The following is a 20,219-nucleotide window of genomic DNA, read 5'->3' as shown; positions in this document are numbered from 1 at the left end:
AGCCTTCAGCAGGTAAATGTCACTTAGCAAAGCACTTAGAACAGGTTCAGAAGGTTTGGATCTACAAATACTTGGGTAATCTCTAGAAGGGGTGTAAGTAGCAGCCTCAGTGTGTTCGAAAACACTGGTGACATAGGACTTGTCAATCCATGTAACCTTTATAAATGTTAATGTCCAGCCACCCTAGGTCAGTCACCCAGATTCTGCTACAGATGTGGTGTGTCTTACAAACATTATCTTTTAAGATATTTTTAGAATCTGTCTGTGAGTAAATAGATAACATGCAGTTAAGTGGCCAGATAGCTGGATTAGCAGTGTATTATATAGTTCATGGGCAGCTTTGATTTTGTTTCCATTTTGCTTCAGGTTTGCTTGGCTTTAATTCTGGAATGTTATAATTTCAGAATATCCAAACTGGGCCTTGCACTAGTTTGTTTTTTTCTGCCCTCCTAATCTATCCTGGAAGTGCAGGTTTTGTGCAGTTTTAATGGCCTGGTTCAGACCTGCTAAACTGTGATTTAAAGAAGTTTGAGGAAAGGGGAAGCCCTCTATGAGGGAGGGAGAATAAATTCTGAGAGAATAAAGAAAAACATGCTTTTCAGTTACACTGAGGTGCTGGATCAAGGCCACTGAGGGAGGGACACTGAGGAGGTACAGACAAGGAGCAGAGTTGTGTTACAGAGGACCAGGCTGTAAATCTGGCAAGGCTTTGAAGGATTTCTTCTGGGTTTCCCTTCCCATGGGATTTGACGGGTGATAAAGCATCTACAAACTGACTTATTTGTTGTAGGACACTTCATGTTGTCAGGATAACTGTTTAGGAAAAGAATTCCATTTATTCCCACTTACTGAAAGGCTGTGGAACTACAAGCAGTAGAAAGAACAAGATTTTCTGGATACACGAAGTTTTCTTTTGCAGTTTAAATTGCATTTCAGATTGTGACACATTTTTAGAAATGGTGCTCTAGAAATGGAAAAGGTTTCAAAAGACAGGAGCATTTTTGTGGGGTGTTCCATTCTCACAGAACAAAATCAAAAGAGTGTGCTGGAGTGCTCCAGAATAAAATACTGTACTATAAACCAGTAAGATGGAAATAACTATCATTTATAGTATTTATAAATATATGCATAGAATATTAAAATTAGTCCCATTTTTGTGTGTTAAATGTAGTGTGTACGTAGGTTGTTTGGTACATCTCAGGTTTATGTATAGGGACTACATAAGTCCGTGGCTTTGCCACTTGGAAACTGTTGTTATATATTATTCTGATTATGTAGTAGTCATAAACAGAGCTGTATTTTATTCTGCTGTGCAACAAAATAGAAATACTCACAATGCACTCACTCTTGCAGGGACTCCTAAATTTATATCCTCTGCTAAAGGTGGCCAAGTGTCTGGTGCTTCCATTGCAATCTGTAACATGTGGGTAGAACTTCTGGCCTTTAAAGAGAAAGTATAGATGTGAAAACACTAATAGTTCATTTACCAATTTAATAAATATTTCTGAATACCATTTACAAAAGCTGGTGCAGTTTTAATGTTATGAGTTCATTATTCTACATTGTTTGGTTTGGTTTTTGAAGAAGTCTGTTTTTGTGGAGCCCAGGGGTAGTGAAAACAATAGACCATTTTAAAAATTGCCAGCTGAATGCATTTTATCATCTGTATCTGGCTGTTCTAACTGAAGAGGTGACAGTGGTGTTACATTGAGAAGATTGCAGACTCCTGCTTTAAAGATGGGTGATTAAATGATGGTTAAAGCCTGTGTTTTAACCCTGGTTTCTGAGAAATGCTGTGAGCAGTGGGGAGAGCAGAGAAGGAAACTGCAAACAACCATTTACAAGTAAAAGGAACATTCTGTAAATTACCTGGGGCACAGCCAGGCCAGAAGGGGAAGATGGTTTCTCTCTTGGGCAGGCTTTTGTCACAGTTCCTGGTGGGAAACCTCATGGAACAGTGTTGGATGTTCAGGTGTTCTCCCCTGACTCTACCATTGCTGTACCTCCCACAGTACCCCAGTGGTGCAGGATGTGGGATCCATTTGCAGCATCTGCCCAGGAGAGTGTTCCTATAGAGAACTTGTAAGGGTGGGTAAGCTTGCTGAAGCCCAGGCTAAAGGTTGATCCCAGATCTTTCTGACAGATGCCATCCTAGCAGAGAAACCATTTGGAGTCTGCATTGCTGTGCATCATGTAAAACTAACCAGGAAACTTCTAAATTTAAATGAAGCTTGGTTTTGCATAATATCACATCCTGCAATACCTTGCTCTGACAGAAACTGCAGTGAATGTTGAATACTTCCAACTACTACTGAATGGAGTGATTGCTTTCTAAAATATTCTCAGCAATGAGTTTGTGGCTCCACTCTCTTCTTGTTCTGGGAAGCCCTCTCTAAGTTACTATTGCAGATGTGTTTGATAGTGGAAATGTAATTGTACAGGAGATACCACTCTAGTTTTCTGGGACTGAGCAGCTTATTTAGCCAAACACTGCTGGTGTTACTTCCCAGTTTTGTGAATTCCTGCCTGCTGTGGGATGTGTGATGAGTAACTGCACCCTCTGGCTCCCTGTCTTGCAGCAGTAGCACCCCCTCCAGGCGGGGGGGTGGTGATGATGCAGCTCAACATCCCCAGCAATGCCCAGCCCCGGAACCCGTCCCCTCCGCAGAGGAAACACAGCAAGTACTACTGTGACCATCCCCGGGGGCACAAGGCCACAGAACTCAGCACTTTAGACGGTGCTGCTCAGGTGGGAGCTGGTGCCCGATCTGCACGAACTGCACCTTTGCATGGTTCTTCAAAAGTTCTTTTTGGAGAATTAAAATCTGCTCAGAATACATTTAATAGTAAAGTAAACCTATTTTAACTTCACTTCAGCCTTTGAAGGCTGTAGGTGCTGTTTAGCTTGTTCAAGTAGGTACTTTTTAGAACACTAATGTGGTGTTTGTTCCAGTTGCAGCACAGTCCTCAACTAGGTAGTCCTGTCACCTCACCGGCGCAGTCACCAGCACCAGCTCAGCTGTCGAACATGAAGAACATCCGTCCCACCCTAACACCTCTTTCTATTGTGTCCCAGTTTTCTAGACCTTTTGTCCCTGCACAAGGTATATTTTTAGTCAAATACAATCTGTCTGTGTTTTCTATCTGAATGTTTTAAAATACAAGTTATATGGGGATTTCCTGCTCTCTTCAGCAGTATTGCTATTGAAGCAGGATTGCCAAAATTATTCACTCAGGCATCACGGAAAACTTCACTGGCACCGTCCCCCATATTCTCAAAGGCGTTTGATCTCCTTGTTAGTGTGAGAGCTTCTGTAACACACTGGCTTTCACATACTGTGAAATTCCCCATTTCAGCATTGAAAATGTTAATAAAATGTTTGCTAGAAATCAGCTTCAAGTTTTAACCGTAAATCACGAGCTGAGATCAAACCACTGCCTAAGCAAGCATTCATTCTTCATTGCTCTGTAGAACAACAGGATGGGATCAGAGCCTCCACAGACTCTAGTGCTGTTGCTGCTTCTGTTAGTATTTCAGACATATCCACCCAAAGACAGAAACAATTCCTTGTAGAAGAACTTCAGTCCTCGGCTGCCATGTTAACAGAAAAACAGAAAACATCCCACTGACATGGGATAGTTGCTAATGTTTAAAAAACAAATGGTAAAAAACCCCTTTGTCATGAGCAAAAACTTCCCTAACTCAAAATTAATGGGTCTGTTTTACACAAAGATTTACTTAAAAACAAAAGTTAAAGTAAATTCTGTGTGTCTTCCTCACTGATAAAGAAACCCTTGTTTTCTTGTCTGTCTTTGTCTTATCTGCTGCATAATCTTTATGTGATTGCTTTGTATTCAGATGTAGAAATTCCAAGAGGCCTGTTCCAGGCACACCTCTCAGCTCCTTAATCTGCTGGGATTACTAAAAACTCCTATTGCATTGTCTTTGTGGATCCTTGCAACAAATAGGAATGTGAAAATGTACTTGGCTCTAATCAGGCACATAACCACAAAAATGACTAAATTAGCATGCTGAGGGGAGCTTTGGACTTACTAAGCTCGTTTTGAAATGAGAGGATTTAGATAAGACTGCAATGAAGCAAAACTTTCAGTGTAATCCTTAAATACTAGAAAGCTTGTACCTTTTCATCTTGGGACTAGTCTGTGACTGACTGACACTGATTTGTGCCAGGTGTGGGTTTGTGAGCCCAGCCAAACACAGCTTTGTGCACAGTTACTCTGTTTTCTCTTCTGTGTAACACAGACATCATAAGAGGAACTTGGAGGAAGATTTCATATATAACAGAAAAACCCTTCTAATTACCTTTCTCTTTAAGGAGATGCCAGATACCCATTGCTTGGCCAACCCCTGCAATACAATCCATCTTTATTACGAGGACAAGTAACAAGCCAACAGGTATTAAAGAGAACAATCTCCTGCCAACAATGAAAAAATTTAGGACAACCATTATAACCACCCTGAACAGGGGAATGTGTTATTGCACTAGCAAAGCAACTGAGTGGAAGGTGCTTGCTTTCCAATCATTTTTTATTCTGTGTCAATACTTCCCATTGTTCTTGTTCATTGTATTAAAAAAAAAGTGGAAACATTTGTCTGAAGTTTGGCTTTTAGGCACAGTGTAGATTATGGATTTTTTTGATGTTAAGCAATTCACTGGCTAATTCCAAAAATCTAAAGGACCCTTTACTAAAAGGATTCTCTTTTATTCAAATAACAATTTAAAATATAATTAAAAAATACATGTGGGCACTTTTAAACAAAGAGTGGGTTTGTTTCTTATAAGAACAAACCCAAAATATTAGTGTTAGCAAAGTTGAAAAGTTTTGCCATTTATTTGATTTTTAAGACACACAGCCCCCCTGCCTCTGCCTTGCTCAGTTCTACCCAATGTCAGCTCAGGATGTGGTGGCTGGGATGGGGGTTCTTCTACACAGAAGATTTAAAGGGATTTTTTTATCCCATCCCTTTCTTCTGAAGCCAAGGATTGAATGTGCCCAACTGCAGGATTACAAAACTAAAATTGGACATGGAAATCTTTTCTGTACTGTGGTAGTGCAGGTCATTTTCCAGACACTCTTGGCACTGCTTTTCCCTGAGCTGACTAGAAATTTTAAGATACTGATGCATTGTCACTAAAGAACATCGTCTGTGTCAATCTTTCCAGTGTCAACCTGGGAACAGACATGGGAACAGGGGAAAGAAACCAGCAAAGAAGGCTGCTTCAACAGATCTTGGGGCAGGAGAACCAGGTACAGAACTGCTGGCTGACACAGTCCTGCAGAAAAATGAATTGTGGTCATGGGCTGGGAAGGTACAAGAAAAGCACAGGAGAGAAAAATTGGACAGAAATGGACATGGCAAACACTGGAAATGTAAGGATGGAGAGGAAGACATGATTTGAAGAGAGGGGAAAAGGGAGATTAAATGAGAAAAGTGTAGTTTTGAAGGCTGAAGAAAAGACCAGAGAAGTTCAGGACTGGGGAGTGCTAAAAGGAAAAGCAAGTTTGTCAGTTTACTGGATGTTAAGTTCCATTGTATTGTTACATTGAATATTAATTATTGGTACCTCTGCTTCCTTTTACTGGCATAAGAACTGAAATCAGACGTAAACCACAAATTATTTGTGCTATTTCTTTTTTAATTTTCCCCCTTCTAATATAAATAATCCCATGGATTTGGGGGACATGGTAGGAGATCTACAGATTAGCTCCTTGGAATTGGTAAAGACACATCCAAATAAAACCTGGCAGCATCTTCATACCTTTACTGCAAAGAATTTTTGCTGGAGGTGTTACCTCCCGTCAAATCTTGGTTAGTAAAAATTGATTTCTCTGTAACATTCTGTAATTTACTGGAGAGGATTTATTTGAGAGAAGACAGACTAGTTTCTTTGGCATGCTGATGTGTGAAGGGTTACCAGGCAAAGCCAGTGAGATGCTCTAGTGAGCTCTGAAACCTGCTGTAAAATGAGTTGGTGATGATTTTATTATCTTTCCCTCTCTGTTCTGAGGAATTTTATTTTGTATTCTCAGCTTCTATTTGTACACTTGTATTTGTAAGCAGTGCTAAGTGTGAAAGCAAAAGGCTCTCTGGAATATCAGGAATGGGAGGCCTGTGCATTTAGTATCAGCCAAGTGGAGATACAAGTATGAAATAACTCATTTCCCACTGTGTGTGTTGTCTCATTGAGTACAACGACCAACTCAGATTCATTTGCTTTTCTCCTTTCAGCCGTGGGAAAAGTCCTAGAAATTACTGAGCTGCCAGAGGGCATCACCCGGCTGGAGGCAGAGAAGCTCTTTGGAGAACTGTTCAAAGTGGGAGCGAAGATCCGGTGGGTGCGGGACGCGCAGTGCCTGCACTCGCAGCAGCGCCGCTCCGGCGGGGACGGCAACGGGAACACGGAGCCATCCAAGCCCAGTGACTTGGCCTCCACCTACACGGTCCTGGCCGCCTTCCCCACCATGTCGGCGGCGCAGAACGCGCTGAAGAAGCAAAGCAGTACCTCAGTGGGCAAGTTCAGGCTGAGAACCAGCAAGAAGCACTACGACCTCCACGGCCTGGAGAGGGCCAGTTCTCAGTAGCAGTTCCACCACGGACACTCAGCCTTTACTACTTCCATGTTCCCCCCTCCTGGGTTGGTTTGATGTCACGGGGTTTCTGTTCTCTGCATGGAGACTCCTGGGATGTCTTGTCATACGACATTTGCCATTGAAGAATAAATAACCCGGTGAAGCCAGCAAGATGAAGAAGAAAAGTTCCAGAGTTAATCCCAGACAATAGCAAGGAATCACCTTGGCGACAGGCAGTTTTCCATGAGGAATGCTGTGGAAATGCCCCCTACTTTTATAGTAGTTTTGTTTTATATTTTTGAAATCTTGTATCAGATCCAAAGTTCTATTGTACAGCAGATGTTCATAAAAATCCATATGCAGATTTGTATTTTATAATCCCTTTTCACAGCCAGCACACAGCTGTCCATTCCAAGGCAGGAACCTGAGGATTGGTGGAGGGGAAAAGAGAACCATTTTCAAGGAATTACATTAATTTTCTAGCAAACTACCCCAAATCTTCAAGTTAACCCGTTCTTTTTCCCTCGTGGTTTCCTTTTTTCTTTTTCTTTGAGTTTTTTTTTTAAGGAAAAAAAAATCATTTTAGTAACTAACTCCTTAGGTGGTCATTTTCCTTTGCAATTCACTCAAACAATGTCAAAAGAAATTACAAGGTTGTACCCTTGAAGGATTTGCTTCTGATCCAGCAAGTTTAATAATTATTTAAAGGGGAATGTGAATGGGTTACAAAGAATGTTCACTGAATCACATTTTAATATTTCTTTTTAGCAAAAGTGTGAAGAAACTAAAATGTATCTTCACAAGTGACAAAATGTTTGCACTTTAATTGTGTCCCCACCAGTATGGCTCTCTCTCTCTTCCTTTTCACGCTAAGATAATTGTGTTTGATAAGTGCTGGAAACCTTTTTAATGGTTTAAGTTTTCATCATTTGCAGATGCTCACTGGACATTAAAAGATTCATTGCACATAAATGAAACAAACCTTTTTTCAGTCTGTGTAATTTGCAAGTCTGTACAATGTGTGCTGATGCAAGCCTTTTTCAGTTCAAGAGAATAAATGTTTACAAACACAAACCTTCCCAGTGCACTTGTTTAAACTTCTGGGAGTCTTCTGAAACCTGGATGAACTCACATCAATGCTTAGGATCCCCTGAAATGTGAGCAAAGAACTTAAAAATACTAAAACCTTTTAAAGAGCCACTGTTGCTGTTCCTCCTCTTGAGTCTATGTTATCCTGCCCTCCGTCACTTTTAAATGTTTCCCTACATAAGTAAAAAAGAGAAATTATTCAGATGCCCTAAGGGACTGTTCCTGGTTTTATTTTTAGCTCAGGCACTGGTTTGCTGCTATAACTACCTGTTCACTTCCTAAGGCTATTGCTTTGTAAAAAAGGTGCATTTGTAACTTCTGGAAGTGGAGACTCAAGGTAAACGTTGTGTTTAAAAACATTTTATAGAGCAAAAGTAAAAAATTGAGGTGCATTAATTTTCATCTTTTATACAAAAAAAATCTATCCCAGAGCAACCAATCGTGAAGTGGCAAGGACACTCCTCTGCATGTTCAACTCCTGAGTCCTTCACGTGGTGAAGCACTTGGAAGAAAGCTAAGAAATCTGACCTGTCTGGGAATGATGCAGCCTCACAAACTGGGTTTATGAGACTTAATTCTGGGAAATGCTGGAATAACAGGTATTGACATGACTGAAGGTAAATTACACTCAATACTCCCCTAAAAGGGAGGGGGAAATGTTGAGCTTCAAGCCCCTGGCCAAAAGGTGAATCTGCTCAGCCCTGGCTGCTTTCCTAAAAGGATGGGACTTGGCATTTGAGTTCCTGTGCTGCTGAGGGTGTTGGTTCTTCCTGCTGGATGCTGTAGTTCACTGCACCCAAAGCCAAAGATGGGAAGAGCCCCAGCTTGTGCAGTTTTCCTGCTCCTCTGAACAGAGGGAACATGACTAATGCCCACATTCTGTAACTCCCTCTTGCTGATTGCCAGGGCCAGTTTCAGATTATGTTTTAATCCTGTAAAAGTAGCTCACAGGTTACAGGTCTGCAGTGACAGGTGTCCCAGCCCCAGGAAGGCAGCTTCTCCCGTAGTTGGCACATTCCACAAGATTTTTCCTAGCTGTAGAAGGGTAGTCAGTGGCTGTGAGAGCTCCCATCTATTCTCAGCAGCCCAAGAACTATATCTTGCATCAAATGGAACTGTTTCTGAGTGTTGCTTGACTTCATTGCATAAACCTTCCCTATAACAACCAGAGAAGAAAAGGTAATGCAAGGGAAGCATGGAAATGCAATCCAAACAGTGGGAGGGGAGGGATACACTGATTAGGAACAAGGCCCAGGAAATACTTCATTTTTATCAAGTAAGTTGTAAACTTGAATGCAAATTGCCTTAGAAGAAAAACTTAGAGCATTTAATAAGCCAGTTGTACTCTAATGCAGAACATGATCCCTTCCAATTCCTACGAGCTGCTCACCTTTTCTGTGTTTTCCCCTGTGTTATACAGTTACTTTTTTGGAGTTTGATCTGGCTGTGCTCTACAAGCCACATACATACAATTAACAGAAGTGTCCAGGGGCTTCTGCTGTGTGCAGGGGGCCCAGAATTCACATATTCCCACTTTACAGTCTTGTTTATTCCTGATTTTGTGCTATTTCGTGCTGTCTCTAGTAAGTGAACAGGATGTTTGTACCTTCCTGGCTTTTACACTTGTGCCCCTTCTGGTCTCTTAAGCCACACCAGCCTAGGTCAGGACTATGTGCAAAACCTCTGGAACTACATTTGTTCCATAGATTTGGATCATGGTCTAGAAAGCAAATAAAAACACTTTATGGCATGGATTTGTCATATGTAAAACACATTCCCAAGTGTGCCCAACAACTCCTCTGGTGCTGTGGTATATTTGAGCTGCCTGTCATTTAACATCAAAGCCATTTTTAAAGCAAACAGTGGCAAAAGAAATTAAGTGGGGACTTGTATTGCAGCAATACAGTATTTTCATTTTACTGGGAACGTGTCATAACTTTTAAAACTAAGGGAAAGCAGTTGAATAAGCAGAAAAGATCAACAAATACAGCTTTTACCTCATCCACCAAAGGCTACTGTTTCTTGATTTTAATTTTTAATTAACACATTATATTGTAAAATGCATCCTGGACTGTGAACATTCAATGTCATTTGTGCTATTACAGTCAAAAAGATCATCCAAAATTAGGAAAATAAATGTAAGTCCCCCACTCTGCAGGCTCCTCAAAGCACATGGACCTGATGCTGGATTTGGGTAGATCAGAACGTCACACCTGAGAACCTCCTCACAGCCTGCAACCAAAAGGGAGTCAAAATTACAACCAGTTTCTTTTCTAAATACTTCTTTAGCTCCATGATGTATTTTTGCCATAGAAACTTGGTGCAGGCTTTAAGTTCTTGTACTGAGCCCTGAGGCAAAGAATGTTAAGATGAAGCTTTAGAGAAAACTGACCACATTACTGTAGCTGGAATTTTTATTGTTTCAATCCCTTCAATGTTTCTACAGCTCAGTCTTCATGAAGGTTGAATTACAGAGGCCTCCATTTGAACTGCAGGGGAGACACTGGCATTCTGCTGCTTGCTAATACCTCACTGTTGCCCTTGTTGTAGGGTTAATTAGCATTGCCCTTCTCTCGGTTTCCAAATAGTTACTCCATGAAACATCATCACTAAGTGCTCCCATAGCCTGTCACATTGATTTACACAGTCTGGGAACTACATCAGACCTTGACTCCATGGCTACTCAAATTTGTTGCCTTCTTACTTGGCCTGAACTGATAGTTTGATTTGTTAATGAACCATTGATTCAGGGTGAAGCAGCAGGACAATTTAAAAAAGGAATTCACTAATAAAAATATTTCCTTTTTAATGCAAATGGATCTGTGCTGTTTGGGGGAGAGAAAATTATTCTCTTAGAATGCAAATTACTGTCTTGCATTGTATCCCATACCAATGGCTGAAAACACACAGACACTCCCCAAAGGAACTGAATCCCAGGTAATGCTGCAGCTGCCAAATTATTTTTTCTGAGTTCTCAGTAAAACTTTCTACTTGTTACCCGTTCCTTTTCCTGGGCCTACAGATTGCAGACCTTTGCTGTTTTCCAGGGACACTGGCAGTAAGGGCTCTCAGATTAATTACAGCAGCAAAGGCACATCCAACAGCAGCAATCAGTGACTCTACAGTTAGAGAGTTACATTTTTAAAATTGTAATTATCTGAGAGTGTAATATAAATGGTCCCCGAGGATGTAAAAGATTGCACACCTTCACAAAAGTTACCTCTCCAGTCATTACTAAGCCCTTCTTTCACGTTTAAACAGAATTTCTTCCTTGTTTCAAGTGGTGGCAAAAATTTTGAAAATCATGTTTGCAAGAGAATTCCCAAAACATACAGTGCTCAACACTTCACTCACCCTTCCCGTGGAACTTGGCTTCCAACTTAGGATTTCAAATGAGATGCAGTAAATGCAAACTGCAGCTGTTGGAAAAGCCACGAGAATTAGTGCAAGACATCCAAATTCCTCACAGAGTTAAGATACCAACACACAGCATTACTCCTCCTCTCCATGCACGTGTGACAGAGATGTCTCTTTGCTCATCCCCCCCAAAAAATGTCTAGCTTAATATCATCCAACCTCTGGCACTGCCCTCAAATGTTTTGTACCATGAAGAAAGAAAATACAAAAAAAATACAAAATAATAATAAAAAACACAATAACAAAAAAACACTCAGAATGATGTTCTGATGGTTACTCCTTTAAAACCCTGCAGAAGCACAACATGTGTGTGTGCAAGGCTTACCCAGTGAGCAGGATTACTGACACATTTTCCACATGCTGCATCTTGAGAGAGGTAAAACAGCTTTTGTATACTGTTGTCAACACTGACTTGCATTTTTTTCACTGTTGGTTTGTAGGGTTTTTCTAGTTGTCATTATCCAGTGACTTCTCTAATTAAGCTCCAGGTTACACAAAGTACAACAGTGAAAGGCTTTCCAGGCTGAGAGACTCCGTGTTTTTTGGCCTTCCAATGTTTGACAGTATCTGCCTCAGCAAGTTGTCCAGTTATATAGTCCCAGTCCTAATGGTGTTTCAGAAATGCTTGGGGAGACCATTTTGTCCAAAATGTTATTACCAGAGCACTTGAAATGAACTGTCCTGTCCTCATTACTGTGAGATGTCCATCAAGGAGCGTGGCTGCTTTGCGGGATGTGGTGTCCCAGCCCCTCACACAGCCTGGGAGCAGGGAGGATGTCCTGGCCTCACCTCCTGCCTCTCATGGAGGATCTCTGCACACCTCACTCTATTTTTGTCCCATTTAGCACTGATTTCTGTCATTTTCCCCACTGCTTTCCCCCTCAGTCACTCACACCTTTGCTGTCCCCAGGGCGGGCACTGGGGGTTTGGCCGTGTCCATCCTGCCCTCGCAGCCCCAGGGGGCACAAGGGGCACGTGAGGTGTGTGTGCCCCTTTCTCCAGCACTGCCCCACACAGTCACGGATTGTCAGGGTTGGAAGGGACCTCTGGAGATCACCCAGTCCAAGCCCCTGCCAAGGCAGGGTCACCTGGAGCAGGGGACACAGGAACGCGTCCGGGTGGGTCTGGAATGTCTCCAGAGAGGGAGACTCCACACCCTCCCTGGGCAGCTGTTCCAGGGCTCTGCCACCCTCAACCTAAAGAAGTTCTTCCTCATGTTGAGATGAAACTTCTTGTGTTTTAGTTTATGGCCATTGCTCCTCGTCCTGTTGCTGGGCAGCACTGTCTTGGCACCTGTCTTTAAGATACTTTTATTCATCAATGAGATCCCCTCTCAGTCTTCTCCAGCATAAACGGCCCCAACTCCCTCAGTCTCTCCTCATCAGAGAGATGCTCCAGACCTCTCATCATCTCTGTGGCCTCTGCTGGACCCTCTCCAGTATCTCCTTGTCCTGGTACTGAGGAGCCCAGAACGGGTCACAGTATTCCAATGTTTAATCGCCCTTTCTGTGAAGAAATTACTCCCGATGTCCAACCTAATCCTCCCCTGGCACAGCTTAAGACTGTGTCCTCTCATCCTGTCGCTTGCTGCCTGGTAGAAGAGCCCGATCCCCGCCTAGCTATACCCTCCTTTCAGGTGGTTGTAGAGAGGGACATGGTCAGTCCTGAGCCTCCTTTTCTCCAGGCTAAGCCCCCCGCAGCTCCCTCCGCGGCTCCTCACAGTACCACCCCTCACCCTCACCGAGGGTCGCACCACCCCTCCCTCAGCTCCAAGATGGCGGCGGCCCGAGGCGGTGTGAGGGAGGGGAGCGGCCGCCAATCAGGAGGCGCCTCGCCGGGGCGCGAGCGCAGGCGCACGGGGGCCGTTGGGCATGCGCGGTGCGCCCGGCGCGGTGCGGTGAGGGCGGCGGGTCCCGGCGGGTGCCGGCGCCGTCGCGGCCGCACGATGTGGTTCGGCGGGTCCGTGCCCGCCGCCATCGCCGCCGCCAAGGAGCGCAGCTCCGTTTTCGTCGTGTTCGTGGCAGGTACGCTGCGTCCCGGGGCCCGCCCACCCGCCCGCCCGCCCGCCGGCAGGGCCCGGCGGAGCCCTGCCGGCCGTGTGCCGCCCACCGGGCGGGATTTGTGCTGTGTCAGCCCCGGCCCGTGTGGGGCTTTGCCCCTCGTTCTGCCCCGCTGCGCTCGCTCGGCTCCCGCTGCCGCGGCGTCGGGGGCTGTTCGTGGTGTTTTGTTTCCTCCCCTCGCACGGACAGCGCGTGTTTCGTAACCGAGTGCCGCTGGAACCCGGACAGACCCACAGCGCCGGGTGCGCGCTGCCTTTCTGCCTGGGAAACACGGGGAGCGGGACACGGCCCCGAGCTGCGCCAGCCGAGGGTTAGGGTGGGCATGAGGAGGAATTTCTCCAGAGAAAGGGTGATTGGACACTGGAATGGGCTGCCCAGGGAGGTGGTGGAGTCACCGTCCCTGGGGGGTGTTTAAGGAAAAGCTGGACGTGGCACTCAGTGCCATGGTCTGGTTGACACGGTGATGTTTGGTCGCAGGTTGGACTCGATGATCCCAGAGGTCTCCTCCAACCCGATTGATTCTTTGATATTCTGTGGTTAGACAGGCCCTTTTAACTCACTGCTTGTGCTTTTATCTGCGTGTGTTGTTTCTTTAGGTTTTACTGTTGCCTTAATTGCTTATGGCTTCGAGTCTTTCAGATGCCTCATGAAACAACGACGTGTGGCTTAGTGTTGTTCCCTCAGGAACTGCTGAACCTTGGGATTGGTGAGGCTTTGAGGAGAAGTTCCCTCCCGAAGGGGATGTGAACAGAAAAGTTAGTGCAGTTAAGTTCCCCTGTTGACACAACTCTCCTTATACCTGGAGAACAGCATTTTCTGCTGAATAGTGAACATACTGCTGGAAATCAAGGCCTTCTCAGACCAGAGATGGAGTAAGGGATGGGGTGGAGCAGTTCATGAAGAGCTGCAGCCCGTGGGAAAGACTCCCTTTGGAGATGCTGGGAAGGGACCCCATGCTCGAGCAGGGGAAGAGTGTGAGAAGTCCAGCTTCTGAGGAGGAAGGAGCAAGAGAGACAACGTGTGAGGAACTGACTGCAGGAAGGGTGGGGAGATTTGTTTTTCCCATGATCCTGCTCTGACTTTTGATGAGTAATAAATGACACGAATTTTTCCCCAAGTCGAGTCTGTTTTGCCTGTGACAGTAACTGGTGAGTGACCCCTCCCTGCCCTTATCTCTCCCACAAGCCTTCCATTCTATTCTCTTCCCCCTGCCCACTGAGCAGGGCAGTAGTAGAGTGGCTGAAAAGTGCATATTATAACTTGTTTCCACTATTTTTTATGGCACTAAAATTGTACACAAACTAGGACCTTTTAAATGTTGATGTTGACTGGGTGGATGTAGGAATATGTAGACGTGTAACAGAGATGAATTTCTGGTTGCAGGGATGTAACCTGGTTTTGTCACTTGGTGTGCTCTGAGGATTTGTTTTGTTTGCTCTTTGAGCCCTGGAAAAAGGGGAGTGTTACTTCAGTGAACAATATCTCTGAAAGGAAAGAACTGGGGAGTTCTGCCAAGATCTGATCCCCCCAGGCACGGTGGGATCAGGGCAGCTGACCTGGGCAGAGCCGATCATGAAGCATCAAGAACTCATTTTCTCAGTGTGTATGTGTGGAAGCACGTGTGTTTGAAGGATGCAGAATGCTGAAAGAACAGTCTATTTTTATGTTGGCAGGGGTTGGCTTTGTTGTTTGGGTAGCAACATTTCAGACTGCACAGTGAGGGTAACTTTGGGCCTTTACACTCCACACTTCCCACTGGAGACAGGCATTTGAAAGCAGCTTTCTGAGCAGGAAAACAAGGATTCAGCAGTGTTCAGTGTTTCTGTTTTGTATTGGACACTTCATCCAAATAGTGGCTCTGGGGATAAAAAGCGAATAAAGGAAAAAAAATTAGTGAGAGAAATTGAAAATGTAAGTTAACTGCAATTTTGAGGTGGCCACTAGTGGAGAAGAACTGTTAGATACAGTCCTCACCAAAATGAGTGAATTTTGGTAGGTCCATCTCTGGTTTCTGCCACCATCTCTCTGCCCCTCACTCGTCTTCTTTTTTCTTTACTTACTTTCTCTCTAGAAAATGAAGAACTGAATGATTCTTTCTGCTTCCAGGATGTTTTTCTGGTCAAGCAAGGAGTACTGTGGTTATTTATCTTAAAAAGGAGGTGGTGTTTATGACTGCAAGTGCACGTTTTTCAACCAGGTTTCTCCTTTGCCATTTGTGTCTGCAGCTGAAATCCCAATGTTTTTGAGTTCAGTGTTTGAAACCCTCAGGACACGTTGTGGTGATGCAATGGTGTAAGTGTAGTAAAGATGCTGTTGAACTCCTGGGAAGTTGCAATAAAAGGTGTTGCTCCATACTGTGCAGAGAGCACGAGGTGAAGCGTGTCTGCCTTAGGAAATCAATTTTAAATATTAAGGTGAGATGTTAAATAGAGCCTTCTGTGCACACCAGGCAGGGGAGTTGTGGATGGGGAACAGACAAGTTACTTTGTGGCATCAGTTAATTGCCGGCAGCAGTTTCCCTCTGCTGCTGTGCAGGAAACAGTATTCCTGGTGGTGAAACAGGTCTGAGGAACCCAGGTAGGCGAGGGAACGGCTGGAGCTGTGTCAGGGGAGGTTTAGGTTGGGTATTAGGGAAAGGTTCTTCCCCCAGAGGGTGGTTGGGCACTGAAAAGGCTCCCCAGGGCAGTGGCCATGGCCCCAAGGCTGCCAGAGCCCAAGAAGTGTTTGGACAACACTCTCAGGCATAGGGTGTGACTCTTGGGGTTGTCCTGTGCAGGCCAGGAGTTGGACTGAATGATCCTTGTGGGTCCTTTCCAGCTCAGGATATTGTGTGATTCTGTTCTCTGGTATCTTGTGGCAGCTGTTCTGTAGATGATTTTGTAGTCTACAGGGTTAAAAAATGCCTTTCATTCCTTAAGTTATTAATCTGAAGTTCAGTTGTTCATTTGGTGTGAAACCTACTCTATTCTGTTTGAGGTGTTTAAGATTATCCTTTCCAAGGGTTAGAAATGTTCTGATCTTGAAAATACCATGCCACTCATAAAAAGTGCTTTTCAGAGTGAAGAAATGAAGGGGGGATGGGGAAAGTAAAAAAGCTTCAAGATAAAATGTTTGTGTTTCTTTTTAATAACATTTGTAGAAACTCTCCTTCCTTTGTTCATAGCTTTATTTTATGGATTATTTTTTTACAAAAGGGTGCTTTGCAATTATAAGCTATTTGTTAGTAATTTGTAGCCAAGATATATCAAAGCACTTTTCAAGTTAAATAAGTGAAATGACGCAAAGGAGGAGGAGGAGGAGGTGAACAGCTTCGTGTCCTGGCTTTTCTGGCATTTCCAGAATCAAAATCCTTACTCTTACTGCATAATTATGAAATGTTGGACATGGAAAAGTCAGCTAGGCTTATCTCTCTCCTTCTGAAAGGTAAACACTTTTCCCTGATGACTGAGTGTTGAGGAATAGGGGAGTTAAAGTCTGACAACCTGTGATGGTTTTGAGTAAGTTCCTCAAACAGGAAATAAATTATTGCAGGAAAAGTGTCTATTTTCTCTGCACAGCTATCTAAATTTACCTGGCCAAATTTCAGAGATGAGGAAGTGTGACTGTGAATTGTGTACAGATTGTTACACCACGTGAAATAAAGTGATGCTTTTGTTTGAGAAACAAGAAATCTGAGAGTCTTGGGAGCTGGAATTCCGAGGTCGTTGTGCTGGCTCAGTGTTTCACAGAATTATGAGTTATGTCATGTTCAGGCTTCACCTCTTGACCTTTCTGATGTTTTTCCTGTGACCTGGCAGTTTTCATTTCAGGATATAATTACTACTACCTGTAATAAAAGAGCCTTAACCCCCAAATGAGGAAGGGTTATCTAAACAAAAAGATATGTGAGAATAAGCAGCTCTTCAGTGGGTAGTCACAATATTAATCTGTGTGTTGTGGCAGAGAGCTTTAGAAAATGTGAGTTATCAGCATTTTCATTCACGGGGCGCATCTCAGACTGTCCTGTGAGCAGTTTCTGCCCTGTTTGTGTCTTTCAACATTCTTTCTTCTACAGCAGTTGTTTGTGTGGAAAAGTTAGTGTTAGGCAAGTCTTTAGATATTTTTAGTAGCCTAATCGGATGAGCACATGTCCTGTTGAAAGAGTGTGTGGTGAAGCAGCTGCCTCCGAGCATGTGGGAACAGGAGAGGGGCCTGAACTGCTCCTGGCAGAACAGCTGCTTCCACTGACAGCAGGAAAAAAGGTTCTGACATAAAACAGCCTAAATATTCACTTCCTTATGCAGAATAATCGTGATAGAGGTGGATACTTTGTTACTTGCTCCAATACTTCCAGGGTAAAATCGATACATCGGGTTGAAAACCAGGTGTTCAAAATGGTTGTATTTTTGATACGTGTCCCTCTGGGAAGCCTCTGGGAAGCCTCGTGACCAGACAGCAGCACTTCCATGGGGGACTCCACGTGTAACTCCTGATCCTAACAAATCAAAAATACTGCATGGAATGGAACTGGGATGGAACAAACAAGTGGTTTGTTGTTGTCACCAAATAATGGACTACTGTACTGCTGTACTTGTGACTCAGATTCTTCATGAAGTCCATTCCAAGCTGCTGGGAAGTAATACAGATTGAAGATAAACAAATGGTGGCAAGCCAGGGTAGTTGTTGAAAAATGGTTAATATTCATCAGAATTATTTATTTACCCACATCCTCACTGAAGTGGTGCTTTGGAAGATAAATGGATGATTATGTTTCATTTGATTAAAATAACACTTCTGGATCTGTGGCCCCACAACACCTTTTCAGTTTCTCTTACCTAAGTAGCTCCTCTGCTCCTGTTATTCCTGTTCCTCTGTGCTCCTCACTTCTCTTCCTCTCCTACTGTTCACATCAAGAAAAGCACAAAATACAAAACTAAGATACAATTAATCCTGCAAATAAATGTTTCTTGGTTTGTGTATTTTTTTTCAACACTGTCAGACTGTGAAACTTTGCTGAATTATGTATTTCCAAGGAGTGGAGAACATAGTTTTACCTATCAGCAGCTGGTGAACCAATATGTAATTAAATTTATAATGAGGGGTAAGTGGCTGATAGTTTGGTCAGGTTAGGAGGTGAAGTTTACTGTCAGGGAGAAGCAGTGGTTCCCTCTGTGCTGCAGGATCTCTGTGCATGTTATGAGGGTAATCTGGAGCAAAATTATCAACTGACTTAAAAGTAATCAAGAGTGTCTTTCAAAGGTGATCCCAAGCGATCTGAAGCAAAGCTCAAATCAGAGCAGAAAAAGCAATTTGTGGTGGATTTAGCTTCACAGAAGTGTTGTGTCTTGCAGGTGAAGATGAACAATCTACTGAGATGGCTTCGAGGTGGGAAGATGAGAAGGTGACTGAGGCTGCCTCAGATGGGTTTGTTGCTATTAAAATCGACACCAAAAGGTTTGAGCCCATTCTAATTCTGTCACTTATACCATCTTTCATTGTTGATGATGAGAATAAGAGGCTTTGAAGTCCTCACCCTGATTAGGAGATATTCTAAATACAGGATTCCAGAGCATAAGTGAGTTCAGTACTCCTGAAGCCTCTAGGGCCTGAAAAAATGTCAGAATTTACTGTTGTGTTCTGCAGATATTCACTGTGTATTTCTGATTGTATTCCAGTACTAGTAAAAGAATGCTTGAAGTTGTCCTTTTTCAACAGGAGGAGACATGAAAGTGCAATAAAAAAAGCTGGAATCAAAATGAAGTGCTAGAGGCAGTTCTTGATTTGCCAAGTTACACAATGAATTAAAAACCTTTCATGAATTCAGAAGGATAAGAATCTGTAAAGCCCCAGAGAAAATGTGTTTGCCTCCATTGTAACACACAGAATGGAGAAGCACTGAAGTTCCTGAGTAAATTACGCAGCTATTTTGGTTATGTTTGTGTTCCAGCCCAAGTGCACAAAGTGCACTGACATTTCCCAAAATGGTATTATTTTGAAATGCTCTATAGACATTTTATTAGATTTACTATATTATTTGTGCTCAATAGACTAGATTGCTTCTTCCTGAATTGCCTCTTAGCACTGCTTCCCTCAGTCTGATGTAGTCAACTGTGATAAGCAGCGATTGTCACCATGTCAACACTTCTGCAGAATGTTAATGAGAAGACATGATGCAAATTTGCTTTTAGTGCTCTCTCAAGTATTTAAATAGTTTTGTAGGACAGTTATTTTTATGATGAAAGACTTAATCTGAGGTTGTTGCGAAGCGATTGCTCCTCCTAAATGAATCTTTTTTTTTCAACAGTGAAGCATGCCTGCAGTTCTCTCAAATTTGTATCCTTTGAGATCAGTTTAGATGCTACATTATGATTACAGATAATTGCTCATTACAAGTTAATACTGTTCTTAAGACAAGTACTTACAAGCACCATTATTGAAAATACTTATTATGGCACAAAAGTGTGCAATAAACTGTGTATTTAACAGATACCATCTGTGTATTCAACTTACTGTCTGTTCTTAGAGAAAGTGAACAAGTTTATGTTAATCCTGTGTAATTCTCTAAATAGAAAATGATCTAAAATTTATGTCATCAGAATAACCCACTGGTATTACTAAGCAGCTTTCAGTTATTAGTTGGGGCTCAGAGATACAGGGGAGGAAGAACAAGCAGTGGAGAGGGTTTTGTCACAGACACAGCTGTGGAGTCAGGGAAACATCTCCCTGCCTTAAGGGGGTCACTGCCCAGAGTTCTGTATGATGCTGGGAAAGGGGATTCAGAACCTCAGCTTGGATTTCCTTAATGCTGTAGAGAATTCATTATTGTCCAGTTAAATGTTATCTCACACTAAAACAAAATCTCTCCAGTTGGAGCATAATCTGTGCCCAGAAAAAAGTTGGAGAAAAATATTTTTGCTTAAACCAGTACAAAGAAAAGAAGAAATACTTATCACTGGTATGCAGTGTTTGCCAGTGTCTCTTTTTCCTTCCTCCCTTGGCACTGACAGCTGGTGAGCAGGTGGAGATAAGAGTGCTGGGCTGGAAGCTCCTGTAGGAGGGACATCTGCCTTGCCCTGGAAG

At 43.2% G+C, this 20,219-nt stretch overlaps 2 protein-coding genes and 1 long non-coding RNA gene across 15 annotated transcripts in view; 2 read left to right on the top strand and 1 right to left on the bottom strand.

The window, feature by feature from the left end:
* Window positions 1-7,668, top strand: part of R3HDM1 (R3H domain containing 1) — a 77,239-nt gene extending 69,571 nt beyond the window's left edge. For 10 of the 13 annotated variants that reach the window (XM_027656179.1, XM_027656176.1, XM_027656177.1 and 7 more), the window contains 5 exons: window positions 2,580-2,749; window positions 2,954-3,104; window positions 4,338-4,417; window positions 5,187-5,271; window positions 6,254-7,668. In XM_027656179.1, the coding sequence (XP_027511980.1) occupies window positions 2,580-2,749; window positions 2,954-3,104; window positions 4,338-4,417; window positions 5,187-5,271; window positions 6,254-6,606 (839 nt within the window). In that variant the 3' untranslated portion in view covers window positions 6,607-7,668. The remainder of the gene's footprint in view (window positions 1-2,579; window positions 2,750-2,953; window positions 3,105-4,337; window positions 4,418-5,186; window positions 5,272-6,253) is intronic. The other 3 variants (XM_027656181.1, XM_027656175.1, XM_027656184.1) reach the window with 2 other exon arrangements.
* Window positions 7,669-8,068: 400 nt separating this feature from the next.
* Window positions 8,069-12,888, bottom strand: LOC113953236. The gene is made up of 2 exons (XR_003529800.1): window positions 11,038-12,888; window positions 8,069-8,839 (listed from the first exon to the last, which is right to left on the bottom strand). It is a non-coding gene; the product is annotated as an uncharacterized LOC113953236 (long non-coding RNA).
* Window positions 12,889-12,998: 110 nt separating this feature from the next.
* Window positions 12,999-20,219, top strand: part of UBXN4 (UBX domain protein 4) — a 14,604-nt gene continuing 7,383 nt past the window's right edge. Inside the window, exons 1-3 of the mRNA XM_027656216.1 lie at window positions 12,999-13,124; window positions 18,491-18,593; window positions 19,444-19,472. Of these exons, the coding sequence (XP_027512017.1) occupies window positions 13,046-13,124; window positions 18,491-18,593; window positions 19,444-19,472 (211 nt within the window). The 5' untranslated portion in view covers window positions 12,999-13,045. The remainder of the gene's footprint in view (window positions 13,125-18,490; window positions 18,594-19,443; window positions 19,473-20,219) is intronic.

Source organism: Corapipo altera, unplaced genomic scaffold, assembly GCF_003945725.1.
Source record: "Corapipo altera isolate COAL_440 unplaced genomic scaffold, ASM394572v1 68, whole genome shotgun sequence".
NCBI lineage: Eukaryota > Metazoa > Chordata > Aves > Passeriformes > Pipridae > Corapipo > Corapipo altera.
This window is presented reverse-complemented; position numbering and strand designations above follow the sequence as displayed.